This window comes from Nesoenas mayeri (genome assembly GCF_963082525.1).
Source record: "Nesoenas mayeri genome assembly, chromosome: 1".
NCBI classification, from domain to species: Eukaryota; Metazoa; Chordata; class Aves; order Columbiformes; family Columbidae; genus Nesoenas; species Nesoenas mayeri.
In genome coordinates this window covers 28,032,237-28,049,522 of record NC_137541.1, presented here as the reverse complement: position 1 = coordinate 28,049,522, position 17,286 = coordinate 28,032,237, and the positions used below count along the sequence as shown (strand labels likewise).

The 17,286-nt window shown below is 36.6% G+C and overlaps 1 protein-coding gene across 3 annotated transcripts in view; it reads left to right on the top strand.

Moving 5' to 3' along the window:
• FOXP2 (forkhead box P2) overlaps positions 1–17,286 on the top strand; it is a gene marked incomplete at its 5' end in the record, with an annotated part of 192,678 nt that overhangs the window by 159,311 nt on the left and 16,081 nt on the right. For all 3 annotated transcript variants that reach the window (XM_080343100.1, XM_080343099.1, XM_080343098.1), the window contains 5 exons: positions 139–215; positions 354–455; positions 2,903–3,024; positions 4,329–4,398; positions 5,259–5,422. In XM_080343100.1, the coding sequence (XP_080199226.1) occupies positions 139–215; positions 354–455; positions 2,903–3,024; positions 4,329–4,398; positions 5,259–5,422 (535 nt within the window). The remainder of the gene's footprint in view (positions 1–138; positions 216–353; positions 456–2,902; positions 3,025–4,328; positions 4,399–5,258; positions 5,423–17,286) is intronic.

Here is a 17,286-nt window from a genome sequence, read left to right as displayed (position 1 = left end):
GGCCTTTTGTGCATTCCTGAGTAAGTAGTTCCTTTGAAAATTGTTGTGAGCATGTAGGAAACAAAGTCGTCAATCATAATACAACAATGCAGGCTACTAATAACATTGATGTACAGTTTGTGTGGTTTTATTTTACAGAAATTGCCCCAAACTATGAATTTTATAAAAATGCAGATGTCAGACCTCCATTTACTTATGCAACTCTCATAAGGCAGGTAAGTAGAGAGAAAATTAAGTTTGCCTGATTAAATTAAATTCATTAATGCTTAAAGTAAGGCTTGGCTGAGAAAGTGTCATCCAGTCTTGTTAGTAAACCATTATTTTGTGTCACTATGTATCTTGTCTCATTTCAGGCTATCATGGAATCGAGTGACAGGCAGTTAACACTTAATGAAATTTACAGCTGGTTTACACGGACATTTGCTTACTTCAGGCGTAATGCAGCAACTTGGAAGGTAACTTCTTTGCCGGTAGTTTAAAGATGCCTAGTGCAGTTCCTTACAGATAGCACAAGGAACATTTATTTACATGACATAAGCAGATTAGTATCTGCTTCCCCTCTTTTTAACCTGCCTCTTGAATGGAATGAATTCCCTCTCTCAAAATGACAAGTGAAAGAATAATTTTGCCTCTGATATAGTTTTCTAATTTGGTGCAATTAATAGCTGAGGCTTGGCAGAGAAATGAGGGCCTGACACACTAATTACAGTGTGAGCACTCAATCATCAACACCTTTGTTAGTCGCACTATATTACTTTTTCTCTTGCATATTATTGGCTAATTAGTTTGAAAAATGTCTGTTTGCCTTGTGCAACAAATGGAGGCTGTAGGTTTTGTCTTGGTCTGTGCCTTTTGTACACATCATACCTCATCATACAGACTGAAGCTGCCACAGGAGTGAGGGCCATGGCTACTCAGCTGGAACTAAAAGAAAGTAAAGTGAATATTATCCTGTCAGAACATAAATGCAGTTTATTTACTTAGACAAAAGGGTTCATCTGTATCCCTGTCCAAACAACTTCATTGTCTGGATCCTACAAGGAGCTAAAAAAATGTTAGTTCTGTGCATCTATTTTTGGAAAAAAGAGCAACGTCTAGAAAGATAAGGGCACTCAGCACAGACTAAGTGAACTGTTTTATTTTCATTTCAAAAAGCAGTCAGAAACATCAATTAGCCACAAGCCATTTGGTACAAAAGGGGGAAAATGTTTGTAGCTGAGAAGAATAGAGGCAGCAAAGCACTCATCAGCATACTAAGAATTTTAGACTGTGAGATATGCTAAAGTGAATTAATTTGGATTTAAAATGCAAATTAATCTGGCAAGCGATTACAGATATATGGGTGTGAAGCTCAGAACGCTTTTAATTTACAAAATGTTTAGATGTTATTAGTTGCTACAGTATGTGGTGCTGTACTGTAAATGAATGTAATTGTTTTATTTATGCATGGTTACTTGATATGTATTTTATAAGATGAAAATGTCAGGGGTAATCTGTAGAAAATATGTTTTAGAGCTTTTTCAATAAGTAATATTTATGTTGAAGATTTACGTTTTCTTTTGTTACTCATTAGAGAATGTAGTGAATGCTCCGTCATTTGATTTACTGAAAGAAATTTTAAAAGAAATGAAAGGTGATTTAATATCTTAGCTTGGTCTCATCTCCACAGCTCGGGGATCCAGCAAAACTCATTCTGAACAGCTTATTAGTTCTAACTATATCGCATGCATAATAAAACTGCTCATTTGCTCATTAATATTAAAATTATCATATTCAGAGCCATGGGCATTAAGATCAATCAAATCCTTGGATTTCAGGTCAGATGCTAGATCTGCTTATGCTTTTTTTTTTCCTTCCTTTTTTTTTTTTTAAGAATTCTTTTCTTAAAGCAAGCCAGAAGCTTGTCTTTGTGCAAATAGAAAGAAATCTTCATCAAAATTACTTTGTTTTATATTCGTAAAATAAGAATTAGGTCATTACTGACTGTACTTGATAGCTATATGCCAGTTTACCTTGACAGGAAGAAATATTTGCTTAGATTTATAATTTGATTTATGGGAAATATTTGAAGTAAATTATGCTGTCTGCTGTGTATTTATTATAGTTTAAATTTTAAGAATGACTTAATTTGATTTAAAAATGTTAATTTTGAGTAATTACTCTAATACGAAGCAGCCAACAACATCTGTTTGCATAATCGTGGTGGAGAAAATATACATTCAGGTTATAGGAGACATTTTTTATTCAGTTTCTGTCTAACAGTAGGAAGGAAAAGAAAAAGGAAAAAAAAAACTTTAGTGAGAAAATATTTTTTAAAAGCCTAAGTATGTCCTATTATGCAGGGAGAGTATTGCAAAGTAACTTGCATATGTCATCTAATAATACAGAATAAACAAACTCTGTCATTTCGTTATTATAAGGATGAAAAGAATGCCTTTGAGCTTATTTGCATAAAGCTTTGTGCAAAATTAACACTTGTCACTGTAGCCTTTTTAGCATTTTAATACCTCAAGCAGGACTGGTTCCTTTGGACATTTCAGCCATCCCCAAGTGCTTGATCAGGGACACAACAGAGCTGACCTAATTGTTCTGGCATTTTCAAAGATACTGTAATTTGTACAGATATTGCAATTTAGACCAGTTCAATGAAAGGAAGGTTTTGACACAGCTATTATTAAAATAGCTTGGAAGGTTCTGTTATCACAAAGTTCAAACCACAGATTCCAGTAATTTGTAAGTTTGGGGTTTACAATATTATACATATTTTGAATTTAATGCTTTAACTAAATTGAGATTTTTCACTATGATTTAGAATAAGAAGATTAACAAAGTATACTGCATAGGCTGCCTTCTTAAATTGTATTAATTTTACTACCTTTTCCCCCTTTTGTGTCTGATTTAGAATGCAGTGCGTCATAATCTTAGCCTGCACAAGTGTTTTGTTCGAGTAGAAAATGTTAAAGGAGCAGTATGGACAGTGGATGAAGTAGAGTACCAGAAGCGAAGGTCACAAAAGATAACAGGGTACGTTGGTGGTTGGTTTTGTTCAACTGAGTTGTTCTGTAATTCTGTAACCTAAGTGAGTCCTCTGTGTACTACAACCTGACAGACAAAGTGGGCACTTATGTGGAGAATACGTAGCAAGCTAATAGCTGTGCTGGTGCATTCTCTTCAGTGAGCTAACATTTATTTCATTTTTGTGGTAAATGCTATTTTCTGTACATTCCTTGCCTGCCTACCTTTCCCATATAGTTTGCTGCAGAGGAAAGTGATAATGGTTTTTGTTTTTCCAATGTATTTCACCATATGTTTGTCATTTTAATTCCATCTGCCATAAGTTCTTCTACTATATATTAAAAATCGCGCTGTGTACATATGTTGCCCATGTGTTAGAGTTTTATATGTGCTTGTTTTTACTGTAAACCTTTGACAGAAGTAGGGAGTCGTTCAAGGTCATTTTGGAATATAGGTATCATGCACTACAGTCCTGACCTCAAAAAGATCTTCTTGATGAGGGTAGTATTCATGAGAAGCCTTCACAGGAGGACCTTTGGCATGCTTACTGCCCTACTTTCAAATTAATCCCATGTCAGTATGACTGATTCTATGGATGCTTTTTATTCCTTTAGAGTATATAATTTGTTTTGATAAAACCATTCAGAATACCAAAGGTGCGGAGAGGGAAGCTGGAGGTTTTTCTTTGCAGGAAGATATTTGTATTTCTGTTTGTAAGCAGGCACCCAGCTGACCTCTGGAGGCACTAATTTTATTGTAAATAAATTCTATGGTGATCTGGTATATAGTATTTTTAGTCTGATTTAAATACGGTACATTCCACTTGCTGGAAACTAATTGATCCACTGTATTGTTCATTTACAATGTCGTACCCTCATAGTTTCTCGGGTGGGAAGAGTAAGATCCTTTCATTCAGCACCTTAGCGTGGTTGTGTCTAATGTATTCAAATGTGTACCGGTGTTAATTCAGAAAACCGAAACCAAATGACACGGTAAGCGTAGCTGAGGCAGGTGTTGTACAAAGTTTAAAGCTATCTCTGTCAAATTCTTTCAGTGAAATCAGAACCTTTACAAGTCACTACGGCCCTGCTTTTGGAGCAAATTTCCACGTGGCCCTAATTACAACGAGGCTTTTGCTTTGCTGATGCGAGTAAATCACTGTGTTCTAGCGGGCTGAGCCCCTTCACCCCAACTTCATTTCATTTTCCTTTTAAAACTCTGGTCTTCTGAGCTGAAAAACCAATCCATTAACCCAATGAGCCAGCCAGGATGTCTGCCTGTTACTTAAACTTTGAAAAATCATTTATTTTCAGAAGCCCGACGTTAGTGAAAAACATACCCACCAGCTTAGGCTATGGAGCAGCTCTTAATGCAAGCTTGCAGGTAAAAAATACTAAATTATTCTTTCTTTGTACACACTAATTATGTTCGTATGTGTGACATACTTAATTTCCTGTTGTACTTTGCTATAGAGTTACCTATATTTATGTTTGTGTGTGGACCTGGTAGTCATTCTGAATAGTTGGGTTTGTCATTCAAGTAAGTTGTGTTACCTAGCACTGCAAGTACTAGTTCTTATTCATGCTACTTTTGATGTGAAGAAGCAAGAAGGACACCCTGTGGCAAAATCTGGAACACTCAGTTTTGCTGCAAATGTTAGATTGATAGAAGCTTTTGCAAATGCATGTGGATATGCATTAATATTTATCCAAGCTGTCATAAATGATTTCACATCATAGTGTTGGGGAACATGGTGCTCATGGCAAAAACTTTAAAGTTTAATTATAATATATAATTTTTATGCAGAAGAGGCAAATGTCAGGACTTTTTTATTTTGAGTTAAGTTCTGGTCATTTTTTAAAGTATAGCAGCTGCCTGCATTATAAAGGAGCCATACATTGTGTGGAAGGGCATAGGGGTTAAGTGTAATTCAGTCAAAAAATGATGTAAAACTAGAAAGTGCTATGAATATTGGAACATAGTTAATAATGGAAAGTAATGAAACCTATATAAGAGAAATAGTAAACCAGAAATACAGCTGCTGTTATATTCAAATGTGAAAATAATTGGAAAATGCACAAAATCCTTGTGACCGCCTGTACAACTACCCAAAATTGTGTGTGTGTACTTCCATGCACACATTCACACAGCTTTGTATGTGTACATTCATATGTGTATGAACATTTAGAGTGATTTGTATATGTATGAACTAATAATTTTATTTTTACTCTTCGTTTTGTTAGGCTGCACTGGCAGAGAGTAGTTTACCATTGCTTAGTAACCCAGGACTGATAAATAACGCATCCAGTGGCTTACTGCAGGCAGTCCATGAAGATCTCAATGGTTCGCTGGATCACATTGACAGTAATGGAAACAGCAGTCCGGGCTGCTCTCCTCAGCCTCACATGTAAGTGCTCTTAGCATCCTTTCAAGAAAAAATGCCTCACTCTAAGACACAATGTTACTGAAAAGTGCTTTGAAACATGGTAAGTGAAACATCTGGAATGTTTCAAACTAAACATTTGTATTAAAACACTTAAATAGATGAGTCTTCTTTTACTTCGTAGTAAGATTGGTGTAAGCATTTATTAAAAACAAAACAAAACAAACAAACAAACAAAACCACCTCTTTAACTGGCTTGCAAGCATTGAACGTAACGGGAGGCTGATATCTGTGGTCATTTTCACAGCCTGGTATGTAAGGTATAGTCGGAATGTTCATGTTGGAATTAGTTGTAATTTTAACTGTGAGTCTCTAAACCATTTATGAACTGTAGTAGAGATATTGCCCATTTATATAAACCATAAAATGCAAAGTTTAACTGTTGCCCACAGTTTACATAGAAGCCAGTAAAGTGTAACTTTTTGTCTGTCGTATAAATCAGTGTAATTACATATTCAAGTTTAATTACTGGTGCGTCTGTATTGGCAAGGTTTATATGTTATATTTTATGCAAGACTACGATTCCTATTAATATTTAGCAGCTAACTATATCATTAATTACTCTAAAATCTTTCCCCTACCATCTTTTTAATGGAGCTGAGAGAGTGGAAGTATTAAAAATTGATGTATTGTGGATTTCAGAAATGTGTCTCAAGCTTTAGAAATGCCTGGCCTTAATCAGTGGTGTCAAACGTGGCAGTTTCTTGTTTACTAAATAGTAAAACATGTATCTTGGAGGTATTGTTTCCCAGGTTATTTATATAATAATTAGCAGTGTGATATCTAAGTAGACGTAGATTTAAATTTACTGTAGGATGATTTTTAATGTCTATGTACAATTATGGTCTCTTTTTTCCCTGTGTTTAAAACAGCTGATCTAATTTGCTTTCTTTCATTCCATTTTCTGTTTCACATTTTTAATGTTCGTTTTAATTTCTAGAGTGGGATATTTAACAGTAACAGTAATGGAGGCCAAACTCCCGTTTTACTTATGCTGTGGTGTGTGGAGAATCCATTTTGATCTGACCTTTTTAGGGGAAATATTTTGCCTGGTTTTCCTTCTTTTGTTTGGCATGTTAATATGTCTATGATCGCATAGAAATGTTTATTGTCACACATTTAATTGTTTTATTGCACATTTATTCTACTTGCCTTTGAAAATAATACGCTGTGAACATTCATGTATTTTATCAGGTTCCAAACCATTACTTTTTCAAAATGGAAAAATTTGTCTTTTGGAAGTGTCTTTAGATGTATTAAATAATACAAAAGAAGTAATAAAACTTGAAGTAGAAAGAACATGAATATATGCTCTTGAGAGTAACTCTACTCTAAAACAAGTAAAGTGAGCAATCAGACAAAAGTTTTTATATCCCATGCTTTATGCTATCAACCATGCAGTGGGTAGCTTGAGGCCTTTTACTTTTAGCAGTTCTCCTGAGTATGCTAATGCTCTCTTCCTGTATAAAATGCCAAGACAATAAAACTTTAAAGAGCAAACAAGAGTTAGATCATGTGTGTTAAAAACAGCTACTTTACAGAAAAGAATGACACTTGCTATTAAAGTTGTTTTGTAAGTGTTTGGCAGATCTGTTTACATATCTTATGTACTGTCTGCCATTCCGCTGGATAAACTGAGATTTCTGTGCATATGATTATGTAGATAGGGCTACATTTATTGCTGTGTTTATAGCTAAAATACAGCATATTGTAGCGATTCTTGCCTATAAAAAAGGCAAATAACTTGAGGTACGCCCTAACTCAAAATTCAGCCTTCTTCTCTCATTTCTATGATACATCATTTGTCGAAACTGGCAGTTACGGGACTTGCCATGGTGGCTTTTTTGAAACTTAGTACTACGTGTTGCTCAGTTCTTGGTAGATTGAAGGAAAAGCATGTAAATGCTCTGAGGTACCACTGGAGAAAGAGGTTATGCTCATTCATCCCTTGCACCCAGTTTAGTGTAGGATTACTGGGCTTCTGTGAAACCATGAACTGTCAACCAAAAGATACAGAATATGACCAGATATCTGCTCACTTTTGAAATTTTTGCCTTTTCCTTGCCAAGGATTCCTTCCCACATTTGGTTTGGTTTTTTGTTCGTATGTTTTTTGTTGTTCATTGTTTGGGTTTTTTTGTTTGTTCATGGGGTTTTGTTTGTTTGTTTGTTTTGGTTTTGTTTTAATGAAAAAGAGTTAATATACTGGAAAACAAATATTTTATTGCCACAGACATCCACTTACTTGTAGCGTCCTGAGAAGGTTGACCCAGGAAGTCTGGGCATTTCTCCCCTAGAGCAGTGTTCTTGGAGGATCATAATTACTGCATTCACCTATAAAGTAGGTGGCTTTTTTAGTCTCCAGGTAGATTGAACCTTCATCTCCTGATTCCCAGGAAAATGTACTAGCCACGACACCAGGAATATGCTGAGCAATTGCATTGCCATCTTGAAGCTGGCACACAACCAGGAGCAATGGAGCATAGTACTGGGGAAAGAGGGAAGAGGTTGCATGCCATTTAGAGACCAGAGCATTCAGTTGGGAAGGGGCAGAGTTTGGATTCTAGACAAGCTTCCAGGGAGACACATTTGTTTGGTATTAGAGCATCAGCAAGAAATGCAAAGAGTCTAGTGACAGTGTCAAAGCCAAGCATCTCAGGCATTTGATTGTTAGAATTGTGCTGGATTTCATTTTATCAGATAAATGTATGTTAGCTGAGCTTTCTTATTTTGGAATGCTCATATTATTTTTTTAGCATAAATTTATCTTTTTATAAACGTAATGAAAATTGTGTGTATATATAGTAGTCAGTAATTCTGTGCTTTCAGCATAAGAACATTATCAGAGAAATTGATTTCTTTTATTGTAATACCTTCACTCCTGAGTGACAGAAAGTGGGGAAATTATTCCAGTCTTTGGATTTGAAGCTGGAACTTCACATCTAGTTTTCAAAACAGAGTAGTAAAAGCAGTTAGAATTGGCAACATATCCACCTGTGGACACATATCCAACATAGGTAGGTGAATCAGCTTACTTAGAAAACAGTCACTGTTCATTGAGTAGAGGAAGACTGTAGGTATAGAACTTCAAGTAAATGTATAGCATTTAAATGCTTGTTAAATGCGGTGAGTCCCAGCCAGTGTATTTAGGGCAGTGGCACTTTAAAAGCTTGCAGTTTTTGCCTTGGGTAATGATATATATAATATGCTCCATTTCTTACACTTCTTGTACACTTAAAAATACTACAGTAAGTCTTAGCTGATCAGTATATCCATGGCATGGTAGTTGGGAAATCTCCTGTACTAATAATTATGTAAAGCATCTGAAATTTTATGCTGCAAGCTTCCCAGTTTCCATTGCGAGTCTGATGAAAGATGGTAATTTCATGATTTGGTATGCAGCATATCACTGGTAGGATCTCAAATCCTAGGTTTACTTTGTGTTTTAGCAGTATTAAATCCAAGTTTTGTCTTTGATTAGTCTTCAAATCTGATTCCTGGTAGGTTGATGTTGGCACTAAGTACTCCCTTGACATAAATGTTCACAGAGAAGATACTTTACTTAGTGTGGTCATGTATGTTCTGTTCAAAATGCCAGTTTCCTCTAAAATCAGTTGTCAAATATGTCAAACAATCATCTTTTCATTGAAGTCAATGCTTGAGACTCTGTTCTTCCTTCAATTTTTGAACATGGACTGCTCCAAAATCACTGTGGGTTTTAACTGATAAGCAGCGGGTTTCAAAGTGGCAAACACAACTGAAGGTATTTTATATGCAAAAATTCATTATCTATATAGTAGTAGGTGCTGCTAATCATGTGTAACAATTGTAAATGGATTTTGTTAGAAGCTCAACAGTACACACCTTTGGGGTATAAATGCATACTTCTGAAGTGAAAAAAGAAACCACAAATATCCCAACAAGTGCAATTAAAGCTGCACAGCTGTAGGAAACTTTGGAAGAACCTTTATCCGTGAAGAAACAACAACAGTGGATAAGACACGGAATGATACTTAGGGACAATAATGACAGTTCATGCATTAGTGATAACACAATTTCTTTTTAACCTACATGTCATAGCCAATATACTGCCAAGGAGTTTTGGAGGGATTTGATAGTTCCTTCAGAGACAATAAATTTAGGTTCTTAAATGAACCTCAGGTTCATAGTGAAATGAACTTTGTGCTGTTTTTTTTCCTGTCTCTGTTACATATTCAAGATTTCTAATTCTTGGGATGGAGTGTCAGGGATGGAAATAATGTTCAGCTGTGTTTCTGGTGTTTGTCTGTGCATTTGCACTAGATTAATCACACTTAAGTGATTTTTGCAACTGGCATGGACCAGGGTGTTTTACACGAGAACACTTAGTGCATGTCTTGTCCATGTTCATATTTTTGCAAATGCATCATGGAAAAATGCCATTTTACTTCATTTATAAACTTCAGGGAAAAAGGTAAAGTTTTAATCTGCAAAGCTGTTCATTCATAGCAATTGAGGAAACAAAAATGCAAATATCCTACTGGTGAAGTTTTGTGGAAGGAAGCTGGCGTCATGGTTTTCTCCCTGCTCATGCTGTATGACAGTGTAGACTTAAGGCAACACGACTAATCTCTTATATTCTCAATTAACGTATGAAAATAATCAAGTTTCTAACAGCAAATCCAGAATCCTGAAGATAATGGATGTCATTCTAATGTCTAGAATTTTAATTGTTGATTGCTTTTTTTAAAAAAGTACAGTAAAAACAAAAAATTGGTTTTTTAGAGTTACTTCTTAAAAAGTGAATTCCTATATCCTCATATCAAATATGATTCTTTGTGTTCAACTATTGTAGCGCAGTTCTCTGTAAGACAGGAATTGTTTGAAGCCAAATGTCAAGACACACATCTATCCCATGATTTTTAAAGCTGTTTCTAGAAAACTTTTAAGTTATGTTGTTGTTAGAAAGAATAACTTTTGTCCAAATGAACAAGTGTAACAGTCAGTCTGAGATGAATTAGAAAAGCTAGCTTATCCAGTGTAGTCTTCGATTCTGCCTGTGAAAAGGTGAGTTCCAACCATCTGTGGTTTCAGTCACCTTTTCCTTTGTGTTCTGCAGTCTTTCCCAACCCTACTCCTTTACCTTTCCCACTCTTGCCCTGACTGGATCATTTCTTTCTACAGCTCTATCTGCATAATCATCAAACTTGGGGGTTTTTTTATCAAACTTTTTTATCTTTAAATTTTATTCCCAGAGGCAAATATGATTATTCTGCTCTAAGATCATTTACTTTTGAGGTGCTTCAGTTTGAAAGCATTCCATTGTCAGGTCGTTCCCATATCTGATTATTCCAGTCCCCCACTGTTAAGCTTTCACACCACTTACAGTAGGTTACCTATCATTCCAGTTTTAATCCCTTTCATTCCCTTGTTTCTTTAACTTCATAATGTTCCAGTCCCCTGTCTTTCCTTCTTTTTTCTTTTTTTTTCTTTCTTTTGTTATTGCATTGTCCCATTTCATGATCTCTTTGCATTTACCTTGGAGACTTGTTCTCTTCTAGGAGACTGCTATGATCTGAGTCTCTTGTTCATTGTATAAGACTTGACATAGTGTATAAGAAAACAAACTCTCGAAACACATCAATTAACAGGGATGTAACAAGCATTATTAAATAGGTGAGAAGCATTTAATTGAGTGGATGAATGTGGTAGCAGTTACAATATTTCTGGGTATCCTTGTTCATCAAAAATGTTTAACCTAATCACATGATATTTTAATGCCTGTATAATTTAATTTCACACATTTTTATTCATAAATCTAACATAAGGAAGATAATGGGCAAAGAGACATTGTGACAACAATTGATTTTTATTTTTAAATGACAACAGGAATAGCTAGGAAACAGGATCTTAAAGATTATCGCTTTTGTCTGAGAATATTCCTGTTGAAAAAAGTTCTGATGTGAGAATATGCAGTGAAATAGTTTTGACTTCACCTAGCATCTTTGCAAAGCATCTGAAAGTGACAGGCAAGTCCAGGAATCCAACACTTCATCATACTATTTTCTAAGCATTTACGATTTTTTTTGTATGTTTGTATGGATCATGCAAGAGTAAACTCTTTTGAGTTGTTATTGTGCCTCCCTGCTTTCATACAACTCCACTCACCTGTGGGCACTAATGGAAAAACAAGCAACATTATTATTTTTCATGATTCCCATTGATGTAACTTTTCACTTGAATATTTTTACTCAATGTTTATATTCTCCTGTTTTTGTTTTTGCATTACTTTACTTTTCAGTCCATTTTTCCTCTACATTTTGCTCCTGTTCATCAATTTTCTTGTCTTTCAAGACTGGTGTTCCAGTCCTTTATCATTTCCTCCTTAGCTTCTAAATGTTACAAGTCTTACTTTGGATCAGAATTTACTATTTCTTCTTTACATCGTTCCAGCCTCAGTTGTTGCACTTTTACAGTGTATTCCCAATGCTCTTGACAAAAAGATCACTCCAGAGATAATAGTGCCTTCAGCTGAAAAGTGTCAGAACCCCATAGCATGGTTTGTAGAAGTTTGTAGACTCCTGTGGGGTTTTACAGAACCTTTTTGGAAGTTGTCTTGCTGAAAACTTTGTGGTGCTGTTGTCATGGGCAAGATATTTATGCTTTTCACATAACAGGTCTGTGTAAGAAAAGGTGGCATCTTAAATACTGTTACAGGTGGTTAAAATGTGTTTGAAGTTGTGCAAATAAATCTCTCTGCAATATGGCTGTGTAACTCTTAAATTTAGTTCATAAGAGATTCTTCTCTTTGTACAACACAAAAGCTGAGATGACAGTTCTATTTACAGTGTATTTCTAAAAGTGCATGTACAGTTATGAATTTTATCAACTTTTTATGATTGCATTTGGATTTTTAGTAACTGTAATATGATAAGCCAAAATTTTTGGAAATGGACTCTCTAGATTTTTTTTTGGTAAATGCACATGTCCGAAATGCACCTTTACGTTTACTTATTGTCTAAACAGTTAAATAAAAACATACAATTATAGCCAATTGGTAATGTTTATACCAGTAATTTAAATTATGGTACATAAATCCAAGCAAAGATTCAGTGAAAAATGTAGGAAATTATGCTGAAGAAGTAGTATTATTTGACTGCTATTTAGATTTAAGGAATTTTAGAAAACTCTGGGCACTTTATACACTTCAAAAGACTAAAACTTTCAATGCATTTTTTTAAGAGTTTATAGAAAGACTTTGTCACAGTGTGGAGCCCCATGTGTAGTTCACATTAAAGTAATCAAATCTCCAGATGACTAAAGACGTGATTATACCTGGTAAAGTCCATATACAAAAGCAGTGTTCACAACCTTATGGCAAAGTGCAGAAAATGTGCTCTTGGCATCTAATGGCAGTCTGTGATTTAGAACAGTGCTGGGAATGCATATGTGTAGCCCAGACCCCGATGTGGTCTCCGTTAGGGGAGGTAACTGCAGGTATTCCTGTGGTTTCCTCCAACTAAACAACAACATTAAATGTATATCTTAAATTAAGCTGAACAGATGCAGTAGTCTTCCTCCTTTAGCTTGACTTACCAAGTTCATTGGTTCCACTGTACCCATTAATAGCTGTTTAATGATGTTTCAGAGCTTTTGTATGATCATGGCCTCTCACTAACCCTTTTCAAGGACTTCCATAAGCTTCCAATTGAGATGGAGAAGGGGAAATGTTTCTTTGATACAGTATTATGCTGTGATAGTAGTACTCTGGGTAATTAGGGACTTCCCCCAACTTGATTTTTGTTTTTCTTTATGTTTCTCCTCGTTCATTCCTTGCAAATTTGGCATTATCAGACATCACAGCTGAAAAATGCTCTCTGAGCTTTTATCTCCTCTTGTTTGAATAACACAGGAATGTTGTGGGCAACTATGTCATACAATTCCTCTCCTAAAATTATCATAGTCCATGTCAAATTTGAAAGCCATTGCAGAACTTCATTCCTTTGATTATAAGCTGCTATCTTCTAGCTTGCATAGTCTTTCTTACTCTTCCTCTTTGTTTCTCAAATGTGTTCTAGAGAGCACACTGTGAACTTTGAAGTTTTGTTTTGGTAAACCAAACAGGCTCTTTCAGATACAGCGGACTGTCTGTTCTCATCTTTCTTGTAGCCATTCCATAAAACTACTCAGTTCGGATTTATTTTCTTGTGTAGGTTTTAACATCTTTTCAAAGCATTCCAGATGTAGTCGTATATCATGTACTTCTTCATTCTCTCTGTTCTTATGGGGCAAAAACATATTTTACCTAAATTTAACCAAACCGTTGTGGTTTATTTTTATAATAAAGTATTATAAGGATGGACGGGGGGGTCCTGTTGTTATAAGTGCTGTACAAAAGGCAAAATGAAAAGGATTTTCAAATCCCTGCCCCAAACTCTTCCAGTATTTAGGTAGTAATTTAATTGTTTAATTTTTGAAAATCATCTTCAGCTGTAGTTTGAATGGAAGGTGTTTACTTACTTACACTACTGTCACTATGTAGAATAGCATCAGGCTTTGTTTAGAGAAGTGTTTGACACAATGTCAGTTGGCATTAGACTGCACTAGAGATACGATAAATGAAAAGATAAACCATGACTGGTAGCAGTGAAATAACTAGAGATGAGGACTCATCAAGTAGTGTTCTGTTACTATGCATGCCCTTTTATTCATGGCATCATGAAATAAATAATTACGCCTTTGTGTCCATCTGGAGTTACTATAATTACAATTTAAAACTTTTTTGTTGTTGTTATTTTGTGGCTAGATATTTACAGATGTAGTAATGAACAGTGTATTTCATTTGACCAGAATATACTGTCTGGTGAAGCAGAACTTTGCATTAAGCACAAGCCAAAGTAAGCGCCTAAGAGGCAGGATATGTTAACCTAGGCTCTGTGATATCTCAAATATCTCTTAATCAACTCAATCTGCATGCAGACTATTTTTGTGCTTTCTTGCAGAGGCCATAAAGATATAACATATTCTTCAGGTATGTTGCCCATCACATTGGGAGAGGTGCCTGAGGACTGGAGGAAAGCAAATGTCACTCCAGTCTTCAAAAAGGGCAAGAAGGAGGACCCGGGTAACTATAGACCGGTCAGCCTCACCTCCATCTCTGGGTAACTGATGGAACGACTTATCCTTGGTGCCATCTCAAGGCATATCAGGGATAAGAGGGTCATTAGGGGCAGTCAGCATGGCTTTACCAAGGGGAAGTCATGCTTGACCAACCTCATTGACTTTTATGAGGACATAACAAGACGGATGGATGATGGGAGAGCAGTGGACATGGTCTACCTTGACTTGAGTAAGGCATTTGACACAGTCTCCCACAGCATCCTCACAGCTAAACTGAGGAAGTGTGGTCTGGATGATCACGTAGCGAGGTGGACTGTGAACCAGCTGAATGGAAGAAGCCAGAGAGTCGTGGTTAATGGGGCGGAGTCTAGTTGGAGGCCCGTATTTAGTGGAGTGCCTCAGGGGTCAGTACTGGGGCCTATATTATTCAATATATTCATCAACAATTTGGATGAGGGAATTGAGTGTACTATGAGCAAGTTTGCTGATGACACCAAGCTAGGAGGAGTGGCTGACGCCAGAAGGCTGTGCCGCCATCCAGCGAGACCTGGACAGGCTGGAGAGATGGGCAAGGAAAACTTTAATGAAATATAACAAGCGCAAGTGTAGAGTCTTGCATCTGGGTAGGAACAACCCCAGGTGCCAGTATAATTTGGGGAATGACCTGTTAGAGAGCAGCGTAGGGGAATGGGACCTGGGGTTCCTGGTGGACAGCAGGATGACCCTGAGCCAGCACTATGCTCTTGTGGCCAGGAAGGCCAATGGCATCCTGGAATGTATTAGAAGCGGGGTGGTTAGTAGGCCGAGACAGGTTCTCCTTCCCCTCTACTCTGCCCTGGTGAGACCACATCTGGAATATTGTGTCCAGTTCTGGGCCCCTCAGTTCAAGAAGGACAGGGAACTGCTGGAGAGAGTCCAGCACAGGGCAACAAAGATGATTAAGGGAGTGGAGCATCTCCCTTATGAGGAAAGGCTGAGGGAGCTGGGTCTCTTTAGCTTGGAGGAGACTGAGGAGTGACCTCATTAATGTTTACAAATATGTAAAGGATGAGTGTCGTGAGGATGGAGCCAGGGTCTTCTCGGTGACAACCAATGATAGGACAAGGGGTAGTGGGTTGAAACTGGAACACAAGAGGTTCCACTTAAATTTGAGAAGAAACTTCTTCTCAGTGATGGTAACAGAGCACTGGAACAGGCTGCCCAGGGAGGTTGTGGAGTCTCCTACTCTGGAGATATTCAAAACCCACCTGGACTCCTTCCTGTGTAACCTCATCTAGGTGTTCCTGCTCTGGCAGGGGGATTGGACTAGATGACCTTTTGAGGTCGCTTCCAATCCCTAACATTCTGTGATTCTGTGAGATCTTAAATCTGTAATAGCATAGAAATAAGAGGCATGATTAGTATTCACATGTTGTTAACAATTTGGTGAAATGTTCTGGGAAAAGTTAGAGTAAGTTTGAAGTGTTAACATGTAAGAGCAATCATTGGTGTAAATATGATGTGGTGATGACTGGATATGCAGTCATTCATAAGACTCTAGAAATTGTAGCAGGTCACCAACTGAATGCACGCTGACAAAGGTATGTGGTTGTGGAAGCAACCTTAACAGGAATGCTGTACGTAAAAGCAAACTCTGTCTGTCTTCCACCTAGTTCTTCTGATTGGCCTTTTCTGAAGCCTGAGGAAGGACTAAAAATATTAATAGTAGGTTTGTGAAAAAGAGACAAACTGAGTGGGGAATTGATGATAGACTTCAGAATGCTATATGGAGAATATGGGAATGAACTTGTCCTTCTCCACTGGGAACAGGACAAGAAATAATTGGTTAGTATTTCAGCAAGAAGAGTTAGGGTAGACACAAGAAAAAGTAAAATCTTTCTGACTTGACTGTAGGATAATTAAATGTTGATATGTGGACCAGCACAGAGAGACTGTTGAACCCTTGATACTGGAGGCTTCTAAGAGCAAATTAGAAGTGGTCAGAAGTGGTTTAGGTATAAATGATCTTACTTTGGAGTAGGTGAATATTCACCTACTAAAAAGCGATTGAAGAAACTATATGATCTGTTGAGGTCCCTTGCAACCCTATTTTCTTCCATTGTTTTGATAAATCTGGAAAAAGTAAGGTTTTTTCATGTATGCCATATCTGACTAGAGGCTAGCTGAGATTGTCCAAATCCATTTACTTTGTAATCTGGAACAGAAGTCATAGCTAAATATCTTTAAGCACTCTTATTTTTAAATTGAATGAACTTTGGCTTTACAAAATATATACAGTGAGTGTAAGATTCAACTAATGTGAGAAATATCAGCTAGGGCAGTGCAGACAGTCCTACACAGGCCAGTTTGACCCATTCATCTCTACCGAGTGTGACATGCGATTCTACTTGTTAAATGCTGCCATCAACTATTCAGCAAAAAACATATTGAAGGGCTGGCCATTCTCCAGGCTTCTTGTAGCAGGCAAAGCCTAGTCATCACTTCAAGTCCTAGCTCTTAAACATTGCAAAAATAAAATAAAAGATCAATGATCCAAGAAACTTTGCCTATGAAAAGGAAATATTTTGGTAGCATCTTGCTGAAAATTCTTAAACACACCCATCGAACATACCTATTAATCAACATTTTCCAGAAGAAAATATGTACCATGCCCGGGTTTAAGTGTAATGCCATTTAATCCCTTGCTGCTGCAACAGAACAAAATGTTGAGGTGCAACTGTGTAAAAAATA